This window comes from Paramormyrops kingsleyae, chromosome 7, assembly GCF_048594095.1.
Source record: "Paramormyrops kingsleyae isolate MSU_618 chromosome 7, PKINGS_0.4, whole genome shotgun sequence".
Classification (NCBI taxonomy): Eukaryota; Metazoa; Chordata; class Actinopteri; order Osteoglossiformes; family Mormyridae; genus Paramormyrops; species Paramormyrops kingsleyae.
The window spans coordinates 26,177,489-26,200,504 of record NC_132803.1 but is presented as its reverse complement, the minus strand read 5'-3'; the positions used below and the strand labels follow the sequence as shown (position 1 = coordinate 26,200,504).

At 38.1% G+C, this 23,016-nt stretch overlaps 1 protein-coding gene across 7 annotated transcripts in view; it reads left to right on the top strand.

Moving 5' to 3' along the window:
- The window catches only part of mapk10 (mitogen-activated protein kinase 10), a 43,990-nt gene that overhangs the window by 10,800 nt on the left and 10,174 nt on the right, over positions 1-23,016 (top strand). For 4 of the 7 annotated variants that reach the window (XM_023828667.2, XM_023828671.2, XM_023828672.2 and 1 more), the window contains exons 2-10: positions 1,611-1,682; positions 4,264-4,433; positions 8,625-8,754; positions 11,407-11,465; positions 15,258-15,396; positions 15,957-16,122; positions 16,643-16,714; positions 20,662-20,844; positions 21,580-21,704. In XM_023828667.2, the coding sequence (XP_023684435.1) occupies positions 1,611-1,682; positions 4,264-4,433; positions 8,625-8,754; positions 11,407-11,465; positions 15,258-15,396; positions 15,957-16,122; positions 16,643-16,714; positions 20,662-20,844; positions 21,580-21,704 (1,116 nt within the window). Of the gene's footprint in view, positions 1-1,610; positions 1,710-4,263; positions 4,434-8,624; positions 8,755-11,406; positions 11,466-15,257; positions 15,397-15,956; positions 16,123-16,642; positions 16,715-18,764; positions 18,837-20,661; positions 20,845-21,579; positions 21,705-23,016 lie in introns of all 7 variants that reach the window. The other 3 variants (XM_023828668.2, XM_023828670.2, XM_023828669.2) reach the window with 3 other exon arrangements.

Sequence of the window (23,016 nt, the reverse complement as noted above, 5' to 3'; positions counted from 1 at the left end):
TCTTTTTATTATTTATTTGCACTCTGTAAATCGATTATTATTATTAAGTAATATGCATTTATGTTTATGGTTAATTTTTGATTCTGTTTATTGGAATATGTAATTTATATTGCCACAGATTTTGTTTCTGTAGGTTTATCTTATTGGCCTCTTGCCAGTCCTATTGTGTCTGTTGTGTGTAACAATTAATTGATGAACTTCACTTTGATTGGGGTTGAAATGTAGACAGTGGCAGTTAGTGGAAATGTATTCAGTTTTTTCAGTTTATGTCTATAATTATGAAATTAACGGCGCTATATTGATTTTATATGCACATCTCTTATGGAATGGGATGGAACTGTTTGTTTAGTAGAATAAATCTGGAGTAGTGCTGAGATTTAGTGTGACGACTCCTTGGCAGTGAAGCATTAGGGGCTTGATTGAGTGCCTTGTTAAAAGACTCATTATCAGAATTTCCCAAATGAGAGTAAATTCCGCAGACCATGGCAGTCCTTATGTAGAAGGACTGGCAGTTGCTAGGGATAGACATAAAATGTTCCGGTAACATAGCCAGTAATAAGTCATTATTATAATTTATTTTAGAAATATTTCATTGATTTTTAATCATTCATTATATTATCTGTCCTAGAAGCATTTAACCATTGCATAATGTTTAACTATATTTATGATTTGCAAGAATCTTAGGCCTGTGTTTTTTAAAAGTTTAATGTTAAAATATTCATTTGTTTTTATAATATGAATTTAAACACATTTTAGTCTTCTTACCATTTTCTAATATTTAAAAAAAATTATTGTGTTTTGTTGAATTTCAAAATGTTTTGAAGAATGGCAAATGCACGATCCTGAATATCTCCTGTCCACTGAATATCTGACACATGTTTGACATTTTTAGCACCATCATCAAAAATCTCTTTAAATGTATGATATGCTTTTTTGGACATTATTGGTTTCATTTGAATTGTTTTTGCATTGTCTTTTTTTATTTTGCCATACACAAGGCTTATTAACTATAGCAGCACCTTTAGTCTTCGGTTTTCCTTTGGAATAGTTAAACACATTCTTCTTAGTTTGATTAACATTTATTTGATTATTACAATATTGTAATAAAAAGAGGGTAAATAATAGTGTATTACATGCAGTAGCGGCTTGTGAGTCTTAAATATCTGAGTAATTTATCTACAGTGATACATTGCCAACACGGTTTGTGTGGTGGATAGCACCAGGAAGTTTGATTCCTGGGTTGTGGGTTTCATTTCCGTCTGGCGTTATTATTACAACTACTTGCATTTTTTATTTACTCTGACTTAATTTTGAGCTCTCTGGATACTTAAAATCGATTCATCATATCAATACTAATGTTTAGCATGCCAGTTTGTCCTTTAGGTGACAGACGTATCTGCTGGTACATCCCAGAGTAATACAGTATTTCCTCATTTACTTGGATGTTATGTCTTTCCCAATAGGAATTTCCATTTGCAGCCTTTCTGCTATATAGCAAGTGCTGCAAAAGTTGTGCAATGAAAAAAAAAAACATAATTCACTGGGGTTAATGATTATAGATAAAAAAAAAATCTAACTCACTTAATGTTTCTTGTCATTTCCTCTTGCAGGTATTTATGAGCCGACATTTCTTATATTACTGCAGTGAACCAATCCTGGATGTAAAGATTGCCTTTTGTCAGGTGTGTGTTCCTTACAGGTAAAAAAAGGTACAGTATTCATCATTTCCATTTCCTTTTATTCCTAAAAATGTGTCTATGTTCAGAGATAACCGTATTGGTTTTGGTGATGTTAATTAGTGCGTAAAAAGGCATAACCTAATGACGCGTACTGTACTATAAGCATCAACTGAAAATTACACGTAACACGTGATAAAAATAATGAAATGAATGAAGATATTTGTTAATAGATCTTGCAACAACAATATCAATAACAATGAAAATAATAATATTCTTTTGTTTGTGGGCTTACGAAGTGACTAGCACTAGCTTGAGGGTTCTGTGTTAAAATTTAATCTTTTATCTGTGCATGTGGATTGTCCACGTTCTCCCCATATCTCCCACACACACCAAAGACATGCAATTCATTGGTTTCCCATCCAAAGACTACCCTATGCTGCCTCAGACGAGGTCTCATTCTCTCTGCGACCCTCTCCAGGACAGGCAGTTGTAAGGCAGATTTTTCTGTATGGATTTTTTCCATCTTTCAGAAAATAAGGGCTGAAGAAAGAAATACATGCTTTGTCTGATAGAGGTCAAGTACCGTGCGTCCTCTTCTTAGGACCTGGCACACAAGTCACGGCCTATCAAGTCGCGGCCTATCAAATCGCAGCCTATCAAATCGCAGCCTATCAAAGCAGCTTTCATTGGGATGCTGACCGTGGGGAAACCCCCACAGATGGGGCAGTGAGTCCCATTAGATTCATTCTCCGTTTCAGGAAGGCAGCGTCTTCAGCACCATTCAAGCAGCTGAAGCTGGATCCAGTTCTTCCACCAATAAATAGAGCCGCATCCTTGTGTTGCTGCCTGGACAGGGCTCCAGCCAAAGTGGCAATAGCTGCCTTTGTTTCTCAAGCAGAAAATTACTATATTTGCAGCCCATTTCAAAAATACACCATGCTTTTGATTATTTAAGTAAAATGTTAATGCTCTCCATTTGAGTATCATTTTTGCTTATGTGTACATGTAATTCTATACTGCTATGAAATGTTGAAAATAAGCCCTCGAATATCATCAAAGTCTGTACAGAACCAAATACAGGAATGGTATATTTTAATCGAACCACCATACCAAATGTATGACTACAATTGAGTTAATCCCTTTGTTCCTGGTTCGGTGGCCCCTTTAAGATCAAACATTCACTGCAGCTAAACTATTTCTAAAATGGAATGCCTTGTGTTCCTCTTTGAAACTCAGCAAAGATGTTAATAATGAAGGAAGCATAAGCTGTAAGTGACAGACTGGATGACTGATGAACAAAGAAGTTAACAAAGGAAATGCCCACACATGAATTCTGGATGAAATTCTGTATAAATAATGAATACACAGTATACAAGTATTGATGGGCTGACAAAAGTTCTGTGTTGCATATTCTTTTGATGGACAGCTTTATTGTTATGGCTGCCATTCATTTATGCAGACAATTTCAGTAGACTTAAGTCATTAACTATTTTTGGTTCATTTCCGGTAACAGAAAGTTCATTTTCAAAAATTCAAAAAGTAACTTTCTCATTTTTGTTGATTTGTAAGAGACAATGTGTTGGGTGAATCACTGTTGTAAAGAAATATTATTACCATTATTAGATGTCATCGAGTTTATGACTCCTAGCAACTGTATGAAAGGCTTTCCATGAGAAATATCTGAAATCTTCCATCCATATCTTGTTTCTGACTGTTTACTTAATCTTTTTATCTTCAAATTTCTGAACATTACAACCTTTTCCGATAGACTGGATCATTTTCATAATATAGCAAAATAAAACAGCTCAGGCAGTTAATTTGTGGTCCAAGTAAAAGCTCAGACTTGATTTAATCAACTCCCTACGTGTTTGTTTTCCTTGTGGTCCAGTCTTCTCCGGCACCAAAGTTCTAAGGTATCAATATTCGTCCTGACCTGCTCCTTCATTGTCCACCTTTCTTTGACTTTGGCATTCCAGTCTCTAGTCACCAGGAATATATCTTGTTTGCACTTTGCTTGCTTGCATTTCTGTCAACATAAAATGGGTCATAAAACTCATCAGTTTCCTCTTTTTCCATATAGGTTTTTGTGACATGAATCCGTATAACTGTCATATTGAAGGGGTGTCCACAAAATCGAACTGATATTGTTGGGTCATGCACAACATTGGACTAGTTTCAGTCTTTCCGTTGTTCTCCTGACTTTGAAAGCTATACCAACTTCATGCTTTTCATAGGTGACCTTGGTGGCAGTAGTTTCCACTCAGTATTATAATAGATTACAAAACTTAGACACTTAGGCCAATATTATAGCCTATTAAATGTTCATCACTGTCATTATTCCTGATTACTTGGCACCTGTGAATCATTACCCGAGGGATGTCCTTCTGTTGCCTACATAGGTTTTTCTGCCATAACATGTATGATATTACTCTGGTATATTCTGGATTTCATTTGTACATTGTAATATTATAACATTATTATGTTGTTAGGCAATGGTCTCAGGATTATTTAACAATGTCGACCAATTGATTATATTTGTAATATGTAAAATGTAATATTTTACATTTTTCCTCTGCTTCCCCAGGGATTTGGAAAACAAGTGGATGTGTCATACATCGCCAAGCATTACAATATGAGCAAAAGCAAAGTGGACAACCAGTTCTACAGTGTCGAAGTTGGAGATTCTACCTTCACAGTTCTCAAACGGTACCAGAATCTAAAGCCTATAGGTTCTGGAGCTCAGGGAATCGTCTGGTGAGTATCCAGCCTTCTTCTGACTGATTATCCTGGTTATGGTTGGACGAGTGCTGGAGTCTACTCCAGGCAGCATAAGCGCACTGTGCACCTCTGGAGTGGATGTCAGTCCATCACAGGACACATCCTATAGGCAAATTCAAGTCATCAGTGAGCCAAACTGGAGTGTGCACAAAATTCACAGGCGATGCAGGAAGAAATCATGCAAACTTCTCACACACAGAGCAGAGGCAGGATTTGGTAGAAATTGAATAATAGATTGAAATCTTTTTGTTTATTTTGGGTTGCATACCGAGTAGCCAATTTATTAGGCATGATTAACTAATACTGGTTTGGGACATGCTTCTGGCTCCAGAACACCTTGAAATCTTTCAGGCATGGATTCATTTTAGAGGCATATTATTATGTATATTATGTGGACAGTGTCATGCTGAGATGTTTTTTGTACTTTCTGGCTTCTTGCTAGCTTTAATGAGTCTGGCCATTCTCCCCTGACCTCTTTCATTAACATTGTGTTTTTGGCAACAAAACTGTCACTGACTGGATGTTTTTTGTTTCGTAATGGCATTTTCCATAGACTCTCCATATTTTAGTCCATGAAAATCCAAGACGTGTTTCTGAAATGCTTCCACAAATATTATCAACAATCATTATGCTTCTTGCCCATTTTAATTCTTGGTCAAACCTCTTGTCTGGATAAGTTTTCTGTTTAGCTGTAACCACATGATTTTCTCTTTGGAGGAACTGGCTGTTTGCATTAATAATCAGGATACGGGATGTATAATATTAGTATCCATAGAAATCTTGTGTTTTTATTGTTGAAAGAAACAATGACTATTTATTTTTCAATGGGTAAAACAGATTACCTGCATTATTTCCTCTGAAATTGATTTTGGAGAATGAATAAGTTTATGTAATATTTTTGTAGTTGACGTTCTTCACTGAGATATTATAATAGCAGTGCTGAGACACCACAATCCTGCTGACTTTGAGTGTTGTCGATTGTAAAGGGATGGATATATAGGATTGGTTTATATTCTGACATCAAAGAAAAGAGACCTGACAGAGTATGCAAGCTCTTGTTTATATTCCTCATATTACATGTCAGCAAGATGTTAGAACTCATTCAGGACTGATTGGACATCCACATAGAAATACATAGAATCTACATAGAAATCTACACACAAAATATTTGCTGGTATCAGGAAAGAAAGAGGAGCAAGAGATGGCATTGCTGATGCATGATGGGTAATCGAAAAAACAAGGAATACCAGAAGGTGAACTTGGGGTTTACTGACTACAGTAGTGACTACATGATTGTGATGACCATGTTAAACTATGGAATGTTCTTAGAAAAATGGGTCTCCTAGAGCATCTGATTGCTTTGAAGGAGAATTCTTACTCTGGACAAGAAGCCATGTTCTGGATGGAGAAACTTTTTCTAGATCAGCAAGGGAGACAGACAAGGATACACACCTATACAACACCATACGTCTAAACCTTAAAGTAGAATACGAGGAAGATCTGAATATGCTTATGATAAAGTAATGGAAGTTATGTAAAAAATAAAAATGTGAAGAACGCAGACAATATAACCACAGGAATGGCAGGTAACCTTCGTGTGGGTGGTGAAGACATCGAAGCCACAGACAGCTTTTATCTCCTAGTAACAATCATCAGCAACAAAGGATCCAGCAGTCAAGACGTTGGAAACCAGCACTTGGAAAAACTGCAATCAGACTACTGGCTTGGCTAAGATCAAAGATTGCAATTGTACCAAGATCTGGGCAAAAGCTTGAAAATTAAGAATCAGGGCAGAAGTGTTTTGATGGGTTTGAAGTAGGAACTGATGAAGTGGTCATGTTTTGGTTATATAATGAGATGGACCACTGCATTGGAAAGAGATACGTTTTCTCATAAGAAAAAAATCACAAATATTAGTCAGAGTAATACTGTAAGTCCTCAGTTCTGGCTTTGATTCTGTACCTGATTTTGTGTCTGTCTGTGGATTTTGTATATTCTCCTTTTTTTCCATTGGTCCGCATCCTCTGGTTTCCTTCCATAATCCAAAGACAGTTTAGGTGAACTGGTGTTGAGGGGGGATTGCGATTGATATGTGTCTATGTGGACCCCACAATAAACAGTTACCCCCCCCCCCCCCCTACAGATATACTTCTGCGTTCTGGGACAGGGTCTAGTGACTCTAGTCTTACCATAGCCTGCATAAGTGGTCCTGGAAAAATGACTGATCAAATGACTGAACAAATGACTGAAACGATGGATCAAATGGCAAAAATAGAGCAGAAATGTTACTCTTTTTCTCGGAAAGGCTTTTTCTGTAAAAGCTAGAAACGTGCCTTTTAGATTGCATTAACGTGATTAGAGCTATGAAAGTATTTTTGGAGCAATTTAGATTTTATCTCATCCAAAAGTAACTGGAAACAAGTAAATACATGAAATTATTATGGCTGATTAAATGGAGCCTAAGCCACATTAAAACTGAAAACGCTGGTCTCCAAAAAGAAATCTCCCATAAAAATACGGAATGCAGTTCAGTTTATATTAACGTTAGAATATAGAAAATAGGATCAAAGCAGAAAGTAACAACAGACCTCTCATTTATCCTCTCACACTCTGTACTCCTTTAGGTTTAGACATTTAAACTGTCCTGCATTGTTTGCTTTATTGTCCATGGGGCGAAAATACTTCATCATCCATTTGTTGTACCCAGTTGTCCTATTCAGGATTGCAGGGATCTGGAGTCAGTCCTGGAAGCTACAGGCACAAGGCAGGGAATAACCCAGGACTGGGCGCCAACCAATCACAGGGCACACACACCAGTCATGCACACAGTCACACCTATGGACAGTTTGGTAACCCCAGTTCACCTTAGCATGTTTTTGGACTCCAAACCAGTGTACCCAGTGGAAACCCCACAAGGACAGGCTTTCAGTAATTTCAGTCTTGATTTTGTTTGGGACTTCTGTTTGATTCATTCTTTTCATATTTGAATATTAATATTTTTATAAACAAGAAACGAGTTAGATTAACTTTCAGTCTCACATGTAATCTACCAACTGTATGTGTGCTGCTACACTGATTATTATCACTGCTTATCCATCGAAGGAACTGTCTATTTACACACGTGTTTTGAGTCTAGTCCCTCCTGTCTTGCTCTGTCCTCTGTTTGATCACTTTTTAAACTATTGTGAATCCCTCCTTTTGTCATTTACTGTCTGCATGTCACACCATTGCCATGGGGAAACATTATCATACCACTGTATACTTGTATGTGGATGGTGTGACAGTAAAGCCCACTTAACTTGGCGTTTCTACTCAAACCAGCTCTAGGTGTTGAACAATCTCTCAGTGTCCTGTGTCATCCTGTAGTGCAACTTAAATATCTCTGATTCCAGATCTGATACAAAATGGATTCATTAGGATTAGACTATGCCATATGTTGAATTTTCATCAAAAAATATTAATAGAACCTCTGCACAATAACAGTAGCTATGCAATGTAGTGCTGTTTTTGTTTTGTTGTTACAGAAGTTGCAATGAAATGGCTACTTGCAGTTTTGAAACCACATATTGCTCACTGTATGGTTATTCAGAATCCTCAAAATGTTATCAATGTCAATGCTGGATTTTATTTAGAATCAGAATCAGAAGACTTTATTAATCCCGGAGGACTTACTGGTTACCGTTACTGGTGTGATTTTCTTGCAATTGGTTATTTTATTGGCTATTACAACAAAAGTGTGAGACGCTTATGGTGTCAGTTGCAATCCTTGACTGGAAATAACGAAAATACCAAACTGGCTCTGAATGTCATTTTGAAATTAACACAGTTTTGTGAATGAAAATTATTTTACATTTTGCTCTGATTTATGTTTTAAACCAAGCTAATTTGATTAATGAATGTAATAAAATTTAATTGCATTTTTGAAGATGAATCACTTGTTCTTTTATGTACAATTTCAGTAGAAAATGTGGAATCAGAATGACTTGATGAGTCTTTTAATTTGCTGCCTGTTTGCAGGCCTGCAGGGGAGGGATATTAAGAATTTCTAGCTGTGTTAATTCCCTTGGAGCCGTTTTGACGGCGCCCATGTCATGAAGGCTGAAATCAGTTTTCTGTGCTGAGGTTTTTTAACCCTATTTTTGTGCTCTGCATGCATTCACTCTGCAGTGCTGGGTACGATGCTGTCCTTGACAGAAATGTGGCCATTAAGAAACTCAGCCGACCGTTTCAGAACCAGACCCACGCCAAGCGGGCGTACAGGGAGCTGGTGCTGATGAAGTGTGTCAACCACAAAAACGTGAGTATCCTGTTCTGTAACATAGTGTTTCCCGGTCCAGTCCTCGGGGACCCGCAGACAGTCCATGTTTTTGCTCTCTCCCAGCTCCCAGTAGGGAGTGAAGATGAGGACTGTCTGGCACGGAGCTGGGAGGGAGCAAAAACATGGACCGTCTATGGGTCCCCAAGGACCGGGTTGGGAAACACTGCAATAAGATATGAGTGGGAGCACTTCACAGTGCTAAATAACCAAAGCATATAAGACAATTTAACAGTGAAAGAGTCACAGGCAATAGTACATAAAATGATTTTGAATTTGAATGTCCTACATGACAAAATGTCAGCCCTATCTTTATAATATCCTATTACACAGTGATAAATTAATTATACATTATATCTGATTATGATAATACCAATTAGCATATGGCTAACATGGTTTTGTTTTAGTGGTCAGTGGAGGCAGTGACTTGTGGTATAGACATTCATTTGGTTTATTACTGCATAGCAATGCAGAGGATTTAAATGGTGAATTTAAAAAAAAAACGGTAATGCGGTGGATGTAAGGGGTGGCCGGGGGGGTGGGGGGTGGGGGGGATAGGCATTGTCAACCCCAGTAAATATGTGGCCACCTCTGTGGCCCCCCTCACCAAAATAATAATAATAAAATATTCAAAATAAATAACTGTCCACTGATGGCCACCCCAATATATCTGCTGATGCCACTAAGGAGTAATTATTATTATTATTATTGTTTAATAATTAAATAATAATACAATAAGTCTTAGGAATGACACCACATAGATGATGAAGCTCTCTGAGGATGCGATGGGGCAGAATTGCAGTGCTTCTACAGATCTTAATCCTTCTAGTGCTGCAGCTCTCCTACCTACAGTAAGGCTCTCTCTCTCTCTCTCTCTCTCGCTCTCTCTCTCTCTCTCTCTCTCTCACTGCCAGCAGTGTCCTTGAGCTGGGTCATTCCTTTCTGAGTGCCAGAGTCCCTCTCTTCTATTCCACTCACATTGCGCGCCCATTCTGTCGCTTGCTGGGGAGCGTGTCGCTGCGTCAATGCGTGTACTAACCCGACAGGGAACTTGCCGAATGATTAGTTTTTAGTTTCCTTTCACTGCCTGTAGTGTTGGCTCTGTGGTTTCATGTTGGCACGAAGGCGAATGATTTGCTGCATCTATTCTGTGTATTTACAACCACAGCAGGTGACTCTTTTGTATGTTATTATATTTAGAATGAACATACGCAAATTTTATTTACTACACTTGTTAAGGGTACAGCCTTAAGGGTGGCCAGTGACTGGAAATGGCTGTTTTTCGCCCGGATTGACACTGACTGCCAATTGGCCAATCAGTCTAAATATGGTCAATTTTATGAGGAGATCAAGTAGTTTATCAGCTAATGTTACTTTTTGTCCCAAGTCATTTTAGTTTCCATCCACAATCATGTCTCCCTCCCCTCCCCTTCCATCCCCTTACTAATGTTGTATGATAGGTGAGGTGAAACATTATTGGGAAACATGTCTGTTGCTTGGAGATGCTTTACAGCGTCTCACAGTGTGTAACACATGAGGAAAATGTTATCCATGGATGAACTACCCTAAAAACATTTGAAATGACTGACTTAATTTGACACATGCAGAGCCATTTTTATTTGAAGGTTATTTAAAATATTTCTCAATAAAGAAGCGTTAAAAAATGTTTAGTCTGCTGATTATTATTAAACCAGGAAAATCGTAATCGGCCAGGATTGCTGTTGACTTTAAAACATCACTAATCGCGATCGGCCAAAGGAAATGCAGTCATGCATCCCTAATAGTTGTTGTCTTTTGTGAATATGATTGCTACTGGATAAAGGATATTTAAGTTAACATTACACATTATTCCGTAATGGCCTTATATTTCTTCTTACTTTTCATTAACATATAAATAAGTGCTATAGAATTTGTAAGGTTGTATTAAAAACAGTGCAGTATTTTGGTTGACATATACAAGCTATACATGCTATGCAAGTTAATTTAAAACTACAGTAAATATGCACCATTTAAAACAAAATTAAAATTAAGATAAACTTTATTGATCGTTGGGGAAATTGCTTTGGCATAATAATGTGCATTTGCTACTTTCCAGTGTGTCTATCTGACAGGTCTCAGAATTTAAAATGTTGAAAATCCATCCATCTTCTGAAACCGCTTGTCCTGCGCAGGGTTACGGGGGGGGGGGGGGGCACAAAGCAGGGAACAGCCCAGGATGGAGCGCCAGCCCATTGCAGGGCATACTCACACACCATTCACACACACAGGCACACCTAAGGGCAATTTGGTAACTCCAATTAACCTTTTGGACTGTGGGGGGCAACCAAGGTGCCCAGAGGAAACCCCACAGTGACACGGGGAGGACAAAAGAGCAAAACTAAATTCACCTTTTAAATTCACATATTAGTGCTAGATTAGCTACTTGTTTTGATGTCAAGTAATGTGTCGAAAATGTGGAAGAGTGGTGAGAAGTTACATATGATTTCATTTCTGAAATGTAAAAAATTCAGTCGATTTCCTCTGTAAAATTAGCGACACCTGAAGGTGATGAAGTCCATTTGCTTTTTATTGTTATTAATTTTTTACTTTTTATTATGTGCAACTATAACTCTGTTTCGCTTGTTTCTTTTTCAGATTATCAGCTTATTAAATGTTTTTACACCACAGAAGTCTTTAGAGGAATTCCAGGATGTGTAAGTACAATATTATTTATTAATCATTCATATACACCTCCACTTCTTTCTCTGTATATTTGCTATACAGGGGTGGACAAAGTAACAGGAACACCATGTGAAAAAAACTTTAATTTTGATGTAACTAAATCACAATTAAGGTATGAAGGTGAGCAGTGTATGTCAGTTATGTGACAGCGTTCTTGCAGTCAGACCTCTGATATGTGACTTTTCAAAGGAGCACGAGACAACAACACAGCTGAAAACAGGCCAAACAGCTAGTGTCGGAACTGCAGCTGAAAACAGGCCAAACAGCCAGTGCCTGAATTGCAGCTCAAAACAGGCCAAACAGCCAGTGCCTGACCTGCAGCTGAAAACAGGCCAAACAGCCAGTGCCTGAACTGCAGCCGAAAACAGGCCAAACAGCCAGTGCCTAACCTGCAGCTGAAAACAGGCCAAACAGCCAATGCCTGACCTGCAGCTGAAAACAGGCCAAACAGCCAGTGCCTGAACTGCAGCTGAAAACAGGCCAAACAGCCAGTGCCTGAACTGCAGCTCAAAACAGCCAAACAGCCAGTGCCTGAACTGCAGCGCAAAACAGGCCAAACAGCCAGTGCCTGAATTGCAGCTCAAAACAAGCCAAACAGCCAGTGCCTGACCTGCAGCTGAAAACAGGCCAAACAGCCAGTGCTTGAACTGCAGCTCAAAACAGCCAAACAGCCAGTGCCTGAACTGCAGCGCAAAACAGGCCAAACAGCCAGTGCCTGAACTGCAGGTGCAGCGTCTGCAAAATCCACTAAATTATTTACTAGGTAAAGGGCCCAGTCCATTTTGCAAAAAATACGTTTCAGTCTAGTCCTTTTGTTACTTTAGTTGAGCCCAATTGTAATTTCTTGCTTCTGTGCAACCACTCCATACCCATTTGTGTGGAGGTGCGTGCAGCTGTGCATTTTCTCATAGATCTTTTGACACCTGCACTGTCCTTTTGACCCTGAGCCTGCTGTTCACTGCATGTCTTTGGAGCAGCAGACTGTTTCACATCCACATGAGACATTGTTGAGTTTGAAAAATGCATTAGACTTGCAGGTCTGTTCAAAGGCACTTCAGTGCTTCATTTTTTCTTTCATATTAAGCATTTCTTTCATCTATTGAGGAAATCAGAGTCTCTGCCTGTGACTCTCCACCTCCCTAAGCAATTACATGACATTTGATGACTTCTTTACTAATAAAGATATGAATATCAAAGCAAATGCGCAATTAAAACTAATTATCCAATACATTTTTAATTTAACTTTTCTGCCCTACTCTGCATCAGCACCGACATGTGTGCTACTCTTAGAGCTTGCCTCGACGTGACTACATGTGACTATTAAGGAGAACTAAGCTTGTTAGGTCAGTCGAACACATAATGGGACATGCACTTCCCAACATCCAGAATGTTTACATCAGAAGATGCAGGTCCAGGGCCACTAATAATTAAGAATCCAAGCCATCCCAGCAATGGTCTCCTCTCTGTGCTGAGGTCAGGGAAACGGTGCTGCTGACTGAAGGTCAGCACAGAGAGGCTGAGGAAGAGCGTCTTTCCCCAGACAATAGGAATCCTTAATGAGCACAGTGTTCTGGACCGGCACACCAGCGCTCCAGCCTACTCAGCTTACACATTCACACTCTATATATGTAGATGCATATTCTGTCTTGCACTGCCTGCCACTGTACTGCCATCTGCACTATGGATATTTATGGTTACTGTTATCAAGGATATGCATTTCAGGCAGAATTACTAGTTATTATTCAAATAATATTCAATCTACCTTGTCCCCACCACACACACACACACACACACACACACACACACACAGGTTTGTAATTATATCTTTGTGGGGACTCTCCATTCATTTCTCATTGATTTCTTATCTAATCCCAACATGACGACCTTAAACCCCTACCCAGCCCTAACCTTAACCATACTGTAAGTACCTGAACTAAATACTGTATGAGACTTTTGGCATCTTTGTTGGGACCTGAAAAATGGTCCTACACCATCAAAATAACAGGTTTTTATTACATTGTGGGCAACATTTGGTCCCCACAATGTAATTACTATAAACATAATCCACACACACACACACACACAGATGTGTGTATGGAGTATACATTAAAATATTTATGAGATGTTACTTGTTGTGCAAACAAATCTCTTGCTTTTACTCTTCATGGTCCCTAAGAAATCCAAAAGACTAATGTCAGCAGGTTTTCAGTTCTTGTTTGCTTGTTCACCTCAAATGATATTTAAATAGCTCATTTATTATTCAATTTTAATAGTTTTTTCAATTTTATGTTTGTTCTGGAATATTCAACAATGCTAACTCATCCCTAATTGTTACATTTAGTGTGTAATTTCTAATTTCATGTCTCTTTGTCTGTCCCCTACACAGATGAATAGTTGAGGTCCAAAAAATTAAAATCCAGACCAATATTTTGTTTAAAACAACCAGTCGAGTACTCTGCGGCTCTTTATACCCAGTTGGTTGATGGAAACAAAATCTTGGTCTCAATTTTTACTTTCTGTACCAAACTCTCCTCCTGTTGTCCCCTATATACTTATGTTCCTTATACATACCTGTATGTACCCTGTTCCCCGTCTCCAGCTAGCCAATAACGCATTTCACTGTCCTCTGAGTATAACTGTGTATGTAACAAATAAAATTTGACACTTTGAAAATAGTTTAAAACAAAAAGTTTTGGGTTTAATAAAGTCTAAATCCAAATCCAAATTTTGTATCATTCAGATTACTTTCTGCCGAAATTCCCAAGCTAATTTAATTTGAACCCTTTATCTTAGATTAATAGTAAATCAGAGGGAAATGAAGTCTAGCTATCTGGTAAATGATGATTTTTGGCTAATCAACCCCTGAACTGTGTAAATGTTTAAGGAAATGGAAAAATTGGGTGTGGTCAAACCATTTTTCATGTTACATTTGTTGGAAGTAATGTACATAAAATGTTGTGTGATTTGTTAGATATTAGAAATAAAGCTTTATTTACTTTGACTAAGTGATGATTAAATCAAGCTATGGGGCCCATTTCTGTAGAAATTCAGATAATTATGATGGGTTTAGAAATATTTCCTCTAAACTGTAAATCAATGTAGCTTCAGACGTACAAGGTGGGAAGGTGGAGTTTTGCCTTTGACCCTGTGTACAGGGGGTCTGAGTTCGAAAACATGCAGTTTGGTGACTCTACGTTACCTATTGTGTTTGCGTGGTCTGCAATGGACTGGCATCTCATCCAGGGTCTCCCCTGACTCAAAGCCTACCTTTTCTCGGTCTTTCTCGGTTCCAGGCTTGAAAGACTTGAAAGTATGTCATGTAACAGAGCATTAGCATGCAGGTGAATTTAATGGACTGCCCCCTTGTGCTTCCTGGACAGGGCTAAGGTCCACCACGACCCTGCACTGGGTAAATGGTTCTTGAACATGAATGAATTACATTAGATTGTCATTAAAGCCAACGGAAATGAAACAGTTCTTAGAATCATTAGTAGGAGCTGTGCTGTTTATTTTTATCTGAATAGTTGATGTTCTCAACTGCAGTGAAGAGATTGGTTATGCAAATTTATGGGGCTTTTTGCCTCTTAGTTTATTAGGAAAGGTTGACTAGTTGATTGGAGGTTGACTGATTAACGGTGTAATTTGTAGACTGGCAGCCAAAGATCTGTGATGATGGCGTTGCTGATCCCTCTGTAGCTTAGCATTGCAAAACACTGGTAGAATTAAACGTGAGCTACTTTGAAAACATGGGATGTCTTTCTCAGGTATTTGGTCATGGAACTAATGGATGCCAACCTGTGCCAGGTGATTCAAATGGAGCTGGACCACGAACGAATGTCATACTTACTCTACCAGATGCTGTGTGGCATCAAACATCTGCATTCCGCTGGGATCATTCACAGGGTGAGAACGATCAGTAAGACCAGTTCTAGCTGTTTGGGCTTTCAGAAGCAGGTTGTATTTCATAAACAAAAGCATGTCGCTGTCCACTAGAGGCCAAAATTCATCCAATTTTTAGAGATTACAGAACTTTATTCAACTGTTGCTCCTGTTAGTTATTTAATTGTCCAATGTATGATATTTGTAACATCCTTCGATTGTTTATAAACATTACCACAAGTATTTGTGTAGTAATTTTTAAAGCGTGATGCCAAAAATGCTAGGTGTTTCTACAATTCTGGCCACTAGTGTGTTTGTATTTGAATTTGCCTTTGTATGAGTATTACTGCATGTGACAAAAAAAAAAACTTTAACTTTGAAAACATAAACGGAAGCACAAATAGCTTGATATATGTGTAACGTAATATTGCATCATGTTATTTACTAATTACTATTAGTATAATATTAAATTAGTTCATTAATTATTTACTACTATGAGTAAATATTATCAATAAAATTTTGCTTTGTCAGAAGCAAGAGTTTCTTGATGATCTTGCACCTCTTGACATTTGTTCCATCTGCAGGACCTGAAACCCAGCAATATAGTGGTTAAATCGGACTGCACGCTTAAGATCTTAGATTTTGGCCTGGCACGAACCGCAGGAACCAGCTTCATGATGACCCCCTACGTCGTGACACGATACTACAGGGCTCCAGAGGTCATCCTGGGCATGGGCTACAAAGAGAACGGTATGACTGGACCTTTGTAGTTTATGTACTTGAATTTATCGTTGAACACAACTTCAGTGTACATACAATGTGGGAATGTAAGTATAGTGATTACGCAGTTATGAGGATAAGTTTGATACACATACATTAGTACGCACTTATATTCTCTGTGAGTTTCAGTGTCTAGTCGAGGCAGTACAGTAAATTTATTTCAAATAAAAATGTAGTCTACTGAAATAGTATAGCTAATACTTCCTGAAATTCATCACTGATTGTACATCATGTAACTATATACTAATCTCTGTCTGCTATTATTCCAAAAGTTTACATTATTACACTAGAAATTAGTGCATAAGGGAGGGTGTGGACTTTATGTCAAACCTAAATGCACCTTCAAGCACTGCATGAGTGTGTGCAAGAATAATGGTGACTAACGTTTCCTTTTTCAGAATAACACTCTGCATTCACTCTTATATTTCTGTCAGCAGTGTGTCATTTATGCTAATCTCTTTCCCTTTCCACTCTTTCCTTGTGCTGACAGTGGATATATGGTCTGTTGGGTGCATTATGGGAGAAATGGTTCGCCACAAAATCCTGTTTCCAGGAAGGGACTGTATCCTTGCTTGAGTGTTTGCAATTTATTTAAAAAACAAATAAAAGAGCAACAGCTAAGGCACAGGTGTGTGAGTCCAATTTGGCTATTATTAGTGAATATTGTCCTTTAAATTGAAATGTCATACTGTTTGATCATTGCTAATTCTAGTGCCAACAAAGAAATAATGGGTTGGATGGGAAAGTATATATATGTTTTTCATGAAATTCTTCTTTACAGTAGTTGTAACTAAATTTGTAGCAAATGTCCACATGCATTGAATGATATAAGGCAGAATCTGCGACTGTAACCTAAAGTACCATCATAGCGCCACGTGGAATGCGTATGAGGGCTGTTTCAAACAGGCGAAAGACAGGCGATATTGATCAGTCAATAATCTTTATGGTTGACCCGGCTATGCTGAATGTGAGAGAGTATGAAGGATTTCTTCTTGTTAAGAACTTTCTGCATGGTTCTTCATTTCGACACTTTTAATAATTATTTCTTTGTGGCAGCAGTACCATTTCTTTCTATATTCTGATCTCTGTCGTACATTTTAACGTTATAATGTCCAAACCTGGAACTGGAGGCCCATTATATCATTACAGCTAGGCATAGAGCGGAGGGCACATCATATCAATTAACTGACTATATTTTCAGCGTGTATGTTATTGCGTATTTTTCACAGTACTGAAGTCCTCCAAGACCACAAATGGACTAACCTAATTTGATAACAAATGACAGCCCCTGTCCTATTAGTAGTAGCTTATCATGCCTTTGAAGCTTCCTCATCGCTTCCATGTTACTCTAACTGTCATTCCTGTTTTGGTTTCTAGGCCGAAGTGCCACATGTTTCGATTCAGCCTTGATATGATGTAGCTCATTATATTTCAGCGACCTTGACCGAGGTCACCCTAAGTTGTTAAAAGCTTTAAGAAATGCTGTCACAGTGATGGAAAACTCATACCAGGCGTGCGATTCACTCTAAGGCTGAAATACTTTGCCTGATGGAGAAATTCAAACTCATAATAGTCAGCTTAGAGGAATTGCTTTTTGCGGAAATGACATTGCAAATGTGGAACAATGCTTCAGTGCTATGCTTCTCTCAAATACAGTCTTTTAATGTTTTTTTTCCTTTGGTATGTCTCTATTGTCTGTGTCTGTGTGTCATGTCTGTGGTGATATGAAACAATGAGTTGTAAGGGTACTTTCTTTAAACTACCATATTTGCTTTTAAGAATTATATACAAAATGCATCACCTGAAATAGTTATAATTACAGCTAGGCAATGGATTTATTTCACTTTCATCTTTTTGGGTTACTGTGCTTCTGAGAGTATTTTGAGTTGAGGAATAGTCTCCAGAATGATCATTTAAGAACCACTGACAATATTCAGAGTGAAACACAGGAGGCTCAAGTGATGTGTAACTGAGCTTATATGAAATACAATCATTAATGCAATATCAACAATGTTATCGTATTGGCTATGATATTATTTAAAACAGTATATTGTAAAAAAAGGAATTGTTCCTAAATGTCTCAGTTTAACCTTCGTAAAATTCATATTTATTTATTCATACACAAACTCTTTCATTGTTATGCATGATAGGGAAATTATATACAGGTGTTTCAAAGGACAATTTATTGAGGGGCAATGGAAACAGAAAGAAATATTAACAAAATGTTCAAGAAATTTTAAGATCATTACAAAACTGAAAGTAATGCTTGTATGTCCACCATGGAAATGAAGAACCTTTTCACTCCTGATTTGGAACATAGAAAAAAAATGAGATGCACAGACATGGCCTGACAGAATAAAGCAAATTCTTTACCCAAATCCACTTCCCTAGCAGCTAATATTTAACATTTTGTAGCTGTCAGTGCCAATGAATTATTTTCTTACTTTTTCCCTCAGCAGTCTGTCTCTCAGACAGTGGTGCTTATAACATCCCCTGTAATGTAAATGAAGTTAGCAGAAAGTGACACACAGCACTGCGTGTTTGCCGCATGCAGTGAAGGCTTACAGTGATTTTCACTTCCTTCCCCTCACGGTGTGTGGTTTTGGTTGCAGTGGACATGTGGTCAGTGGGCTGTATATTTGGCGAGGTGATAAGAGGAACGGTGCTCTTTCCCGGAACTGATCGTATCCTTACTGCACTGTCGCAGCTATCACACCTAGCTGGCTCCTTTAATAACCTTTAATTTCCAATATGGCAGTAGGGGCTGGTTTTCCAGGCAGCAGAACGGTTCTCACTTTCATTTTCAGATTAATTTTATTCCGCAGTGGGTGCAAATGAATCTGTAGATGAATGCTCTCATACTCCTCAGCATAAATTTCAAAATGATCACATATTAGTAATATAACACAAAATATTGTGTCAGGGGTTATGAAATGTAGTTTTCTAAGTTTAATATGGATACTTGTACCCCACTGTACTGTTTTGACAGTAGGTTTGTTAAGTACTCAGGTGGGGTATCTTATCATTTCAAACAACCCAGTGCTTGAAATGCAAATCATTAATAGTGTCTAGAAGGGTAGACAGAGCATGGATCTTGTTTCAAATAGAGAGGAATGAAGTGTAAACTTGATGGATGAGTATTACGTGTAAAACTCAACAGAGAATCGCTTTCCCATATCTCATTTGACAGGTTAGAGGATTACATTTACATATCTTAAACCGATATACTCCACACATAATATTCATAAGCATCTTGTAAATATACTTTAACATCTTAACATACCTTAACAGCTTTAATTGACATTAAAAACAAACATTATATGATTATACAATTATAATGTTTGGTATTTAAGTATATTAAAGCTGCTAAGGTATATTAGGATGTTGAGGTATATTTACATGCTGCTTATGAATGTTCTATGAATGCATTACGAAGGTGCAGTCATTGTAAAGTGTAACCTTTTATTCTTACTTGACATTTACGTGGGCTAGAATCCATACATTTTCACCATGGCTTGTAAAATGGTGCAGTAAAAAACAACACTGCCATCTCCTCCTTGTTGAAAATCTTATTTTCCATTATCCAGGTGCTTGTGACTGCCTTTATGCTACAGGTTGGATTATTCAATTATTCCAGAAGTATGAATGACAGAGAGTAATTTTAGCGAGGATGTGCTGCGCCCATGTCACACTCTAGCACCAATTTTTTGACTGCAATTGTTGTGAAGTTTTGTTTTCCACCGTCAGTCCCCTTAAGAATGGCTGGTATGTTTGCATGGCCCCTCTCTAGTGTTGATCTGGCTCTGCACAGAGCTTCCCCCCATCTCCTAGTCTGCAGTGAGTCTGCCGCTGTTTCACACTGCCGTTTGCTGCCAGGTGCTAAACGGGTGCCCCAGCCTCAGGATGCTCACCTGTGATCTGCCCCCCGCAGGCAAATCGGGGCATGTACACCTGCAGTACTAAAATGAGGATTACCTAAGGCAATGTCTTTTTGTTAGTTTTACAATAATGCTATGCATTTTGCACACAATGAACTATTATTAATATTGAATCGAGGGCATTTCATTTAACACTGGTAGGGACCATATCAGCCCCGAACCCTCCGCCCCCCATACACACTCAGTCCTGTCACAGTATTGGTCGGGACGTCCCTACCATCCATACCCAAATCTATACCTTTGCATCGAATAATTCCCTTTGGATAAAATCCACACGGCATACATAGTGGGAGTCACTACTGAATCTATGCAGCTTCTTTTAACGGTTATTCATGTTAGAAATTCATATAGTAAGATAGGTTTCTCAAGGGGTTTTAGGGTCCACATTGCTTCCTCTGTTTGGTTCATTCATATTAAAAGATTTAAATTCTAAAAAGGACCCATTAAGATGATTTAACTCTATGTCTTTATTTGTCTTATACTGAAGGGGTTTCCCCCACGTTTATATCAATACCACGAAGGCATCAGTCGCATGCAGTGTAGCAGATTTCTTTAACTAAGCTTCTCTCAGACATTGACCAGTGGAACAAAGTGATCGAGCAGCTCGGAACGCCGTCGCCGGAGTTCATGAAGAAGCTGCAGCCTACAGTGCGGAATTACGTGGAAAACCGGCCCAAGTACGCGGGCTTGGCGTTCCCTAAACTCTTCCCCGATTGCCTCTTTCCTGCTGATTCGGAGCACAACAAACTGAAGGGTGAGAGTCTACATTTTCTGTACTGCTGAGTGTGTTGGATTTTGTTAATACAGAGTACGACTGTAATGCGAACACGCAATATATCTCAGAGATATTTGCTTTAGCTTCCAGATGGCATAGCCATAATGTCATTTTACAGATGTATCAAAGTAATTGGGAATAAAATATGTGTCAGATATAAATTACATATTTCAAATATAAACTCATGTATGCAATAAATTGACCGAGGTGATATTGTCTGCAAAGATACTGAATGTGTAAGTGTTAGATGACCATCCTGGAGTTTGCTGGTTTTCTGTTGTCAGGGGTTGTATGTGGCATGAAGCTCGTCTGTTACAGGAAGTAAGTAGCTGTAGCAATTGCACATGGTGAGGGAAGTAGATTTTTAATGGAATACTTGTAGCATTTTTTAATGCATAGGCTTAAAATGATGGTGCCTCTTGTATTTAAAAATGCTATAGCTTTAATATTCTTACTACTTGTAATATGAGTAATTGGCAATATATGTTAATATTTGTTACATAAAGGAAGAAGAGGCAAAAAAAATGTTTTGAATTCTATATGTTTGTGAGGTATTATTAGTTCTTTTTATTATTTCTGAAAGACTTTTTTTGTCGAATTACACCGTGTGCTATGGCAACTGATTGTATGAGATCTGGTCTGTGACTCCATATTTTTCTACTCGACTGTATTGTTAATTAACTTGTGCCGAATGTGACTCTTGTTTTTTTGCAGCCAGTCAGGCCAGAGACCTGTTATCAAAGATGCTGATCATTGACCCTGCAAAGCGGATATCTGTGGACGAGGCCTTACAGCACCCCTATATCAACGTTTGGTATGACCCGGCAGAGGTGGAGGCAGTAAGTCTCATTATTGAAGCCCTTAAGACACCTACTGGTCATGAATGTGCTTGTCATTGCATAGCTTTCACCAAAGTCCTTTAAGGCTGTTCCTTTACATTTATCTTTATTTAGCAAATGCTTTCGTCCAAAGCGATGTAGAAGTGAGGCAAATAGCACATTATAAATATATATGCTGTAGATGAGTCTTCTAAGCATTGGTACAGCTAGGCTGAGCTTCCAATGAAAGCCCAGGTACAAGTGTGAGCAGTATTGGAGTAGGAGCTACACAACATCTCCCAAACAAAGCAAGAACCTAATAAGACAATTATTCAGATCAGCAAAAGCACAATATGAAGAACATTCAGGGTGCATGGAGTGGCGGAGGCCAGTGGAGGTATTCCTGGAACAGATGGGTCTTCAGGTGTTTCTTGAAAGTGGTCTGATGGCCGGATGTGGTTCGCCAGCAGCTTCCACCATCTGGGAACTTACTTGTGCCGGTTTACTCATTAAATGTTAAAACCATTAGTGCGGCTTTTTAAAATCTTCGATTATGCACATTTGCTTCCTTAAAAAAGGCAAAAAATAAGCGAAGTGTCCCAGTATATTAAGTACTGTAAGGCCATTAATACAGTCATAATCTGCTTATTTGTTGCATGATATTTGGTAAAACATATGTTTCGAAATATCTATGCTTTGAGAGCAAGATCATTAATATCTTCATTGTAAATGGCTGTGAGTATAATCTACCCCAGGAACTTTGAACACTTTTCCTTTGTACCATAAAAATTCTTCAAACTAGATACTGCTTCATGTGCGATGTCTGTAATCCCTTCATTTATACCAATACCTGTGTGAAATCACAGTGTCATGGGATAGTTGAGGAGTCTTTATAAACATTTAAAGATGCATTTTTTTCTGTCAAACACCTTGCCGTATGCTAATGCTATAGAATTATCTGAATTATCTGAATGTCCTTATAGCTGCCATGAATTTTCAGTAAGAGTTTTGATTTTTAAATGCTTTGATTTGTATTTATAATATATAATATAATATAATATATATATATATATACACGCTGTTCCCACCACACAACTGCACTGTGCAATTAAATAAATCTGCATTCTATTTTAAACCTCGATTTGTGTCTAAACAAGTTATTAAGCTAAACAATCTACTACAAGTTATTGCTTTAAAGTAGTATTTGTTATTAATGGAAGCTTATTGAGACCCATTTTTTTATACCGTTAAAATAATTGACTAATGATGTTATATTTAAGGTCCCAGTTGTTGGAATTTCTGCTTCTAACCAATAGCACTGATACACCATATT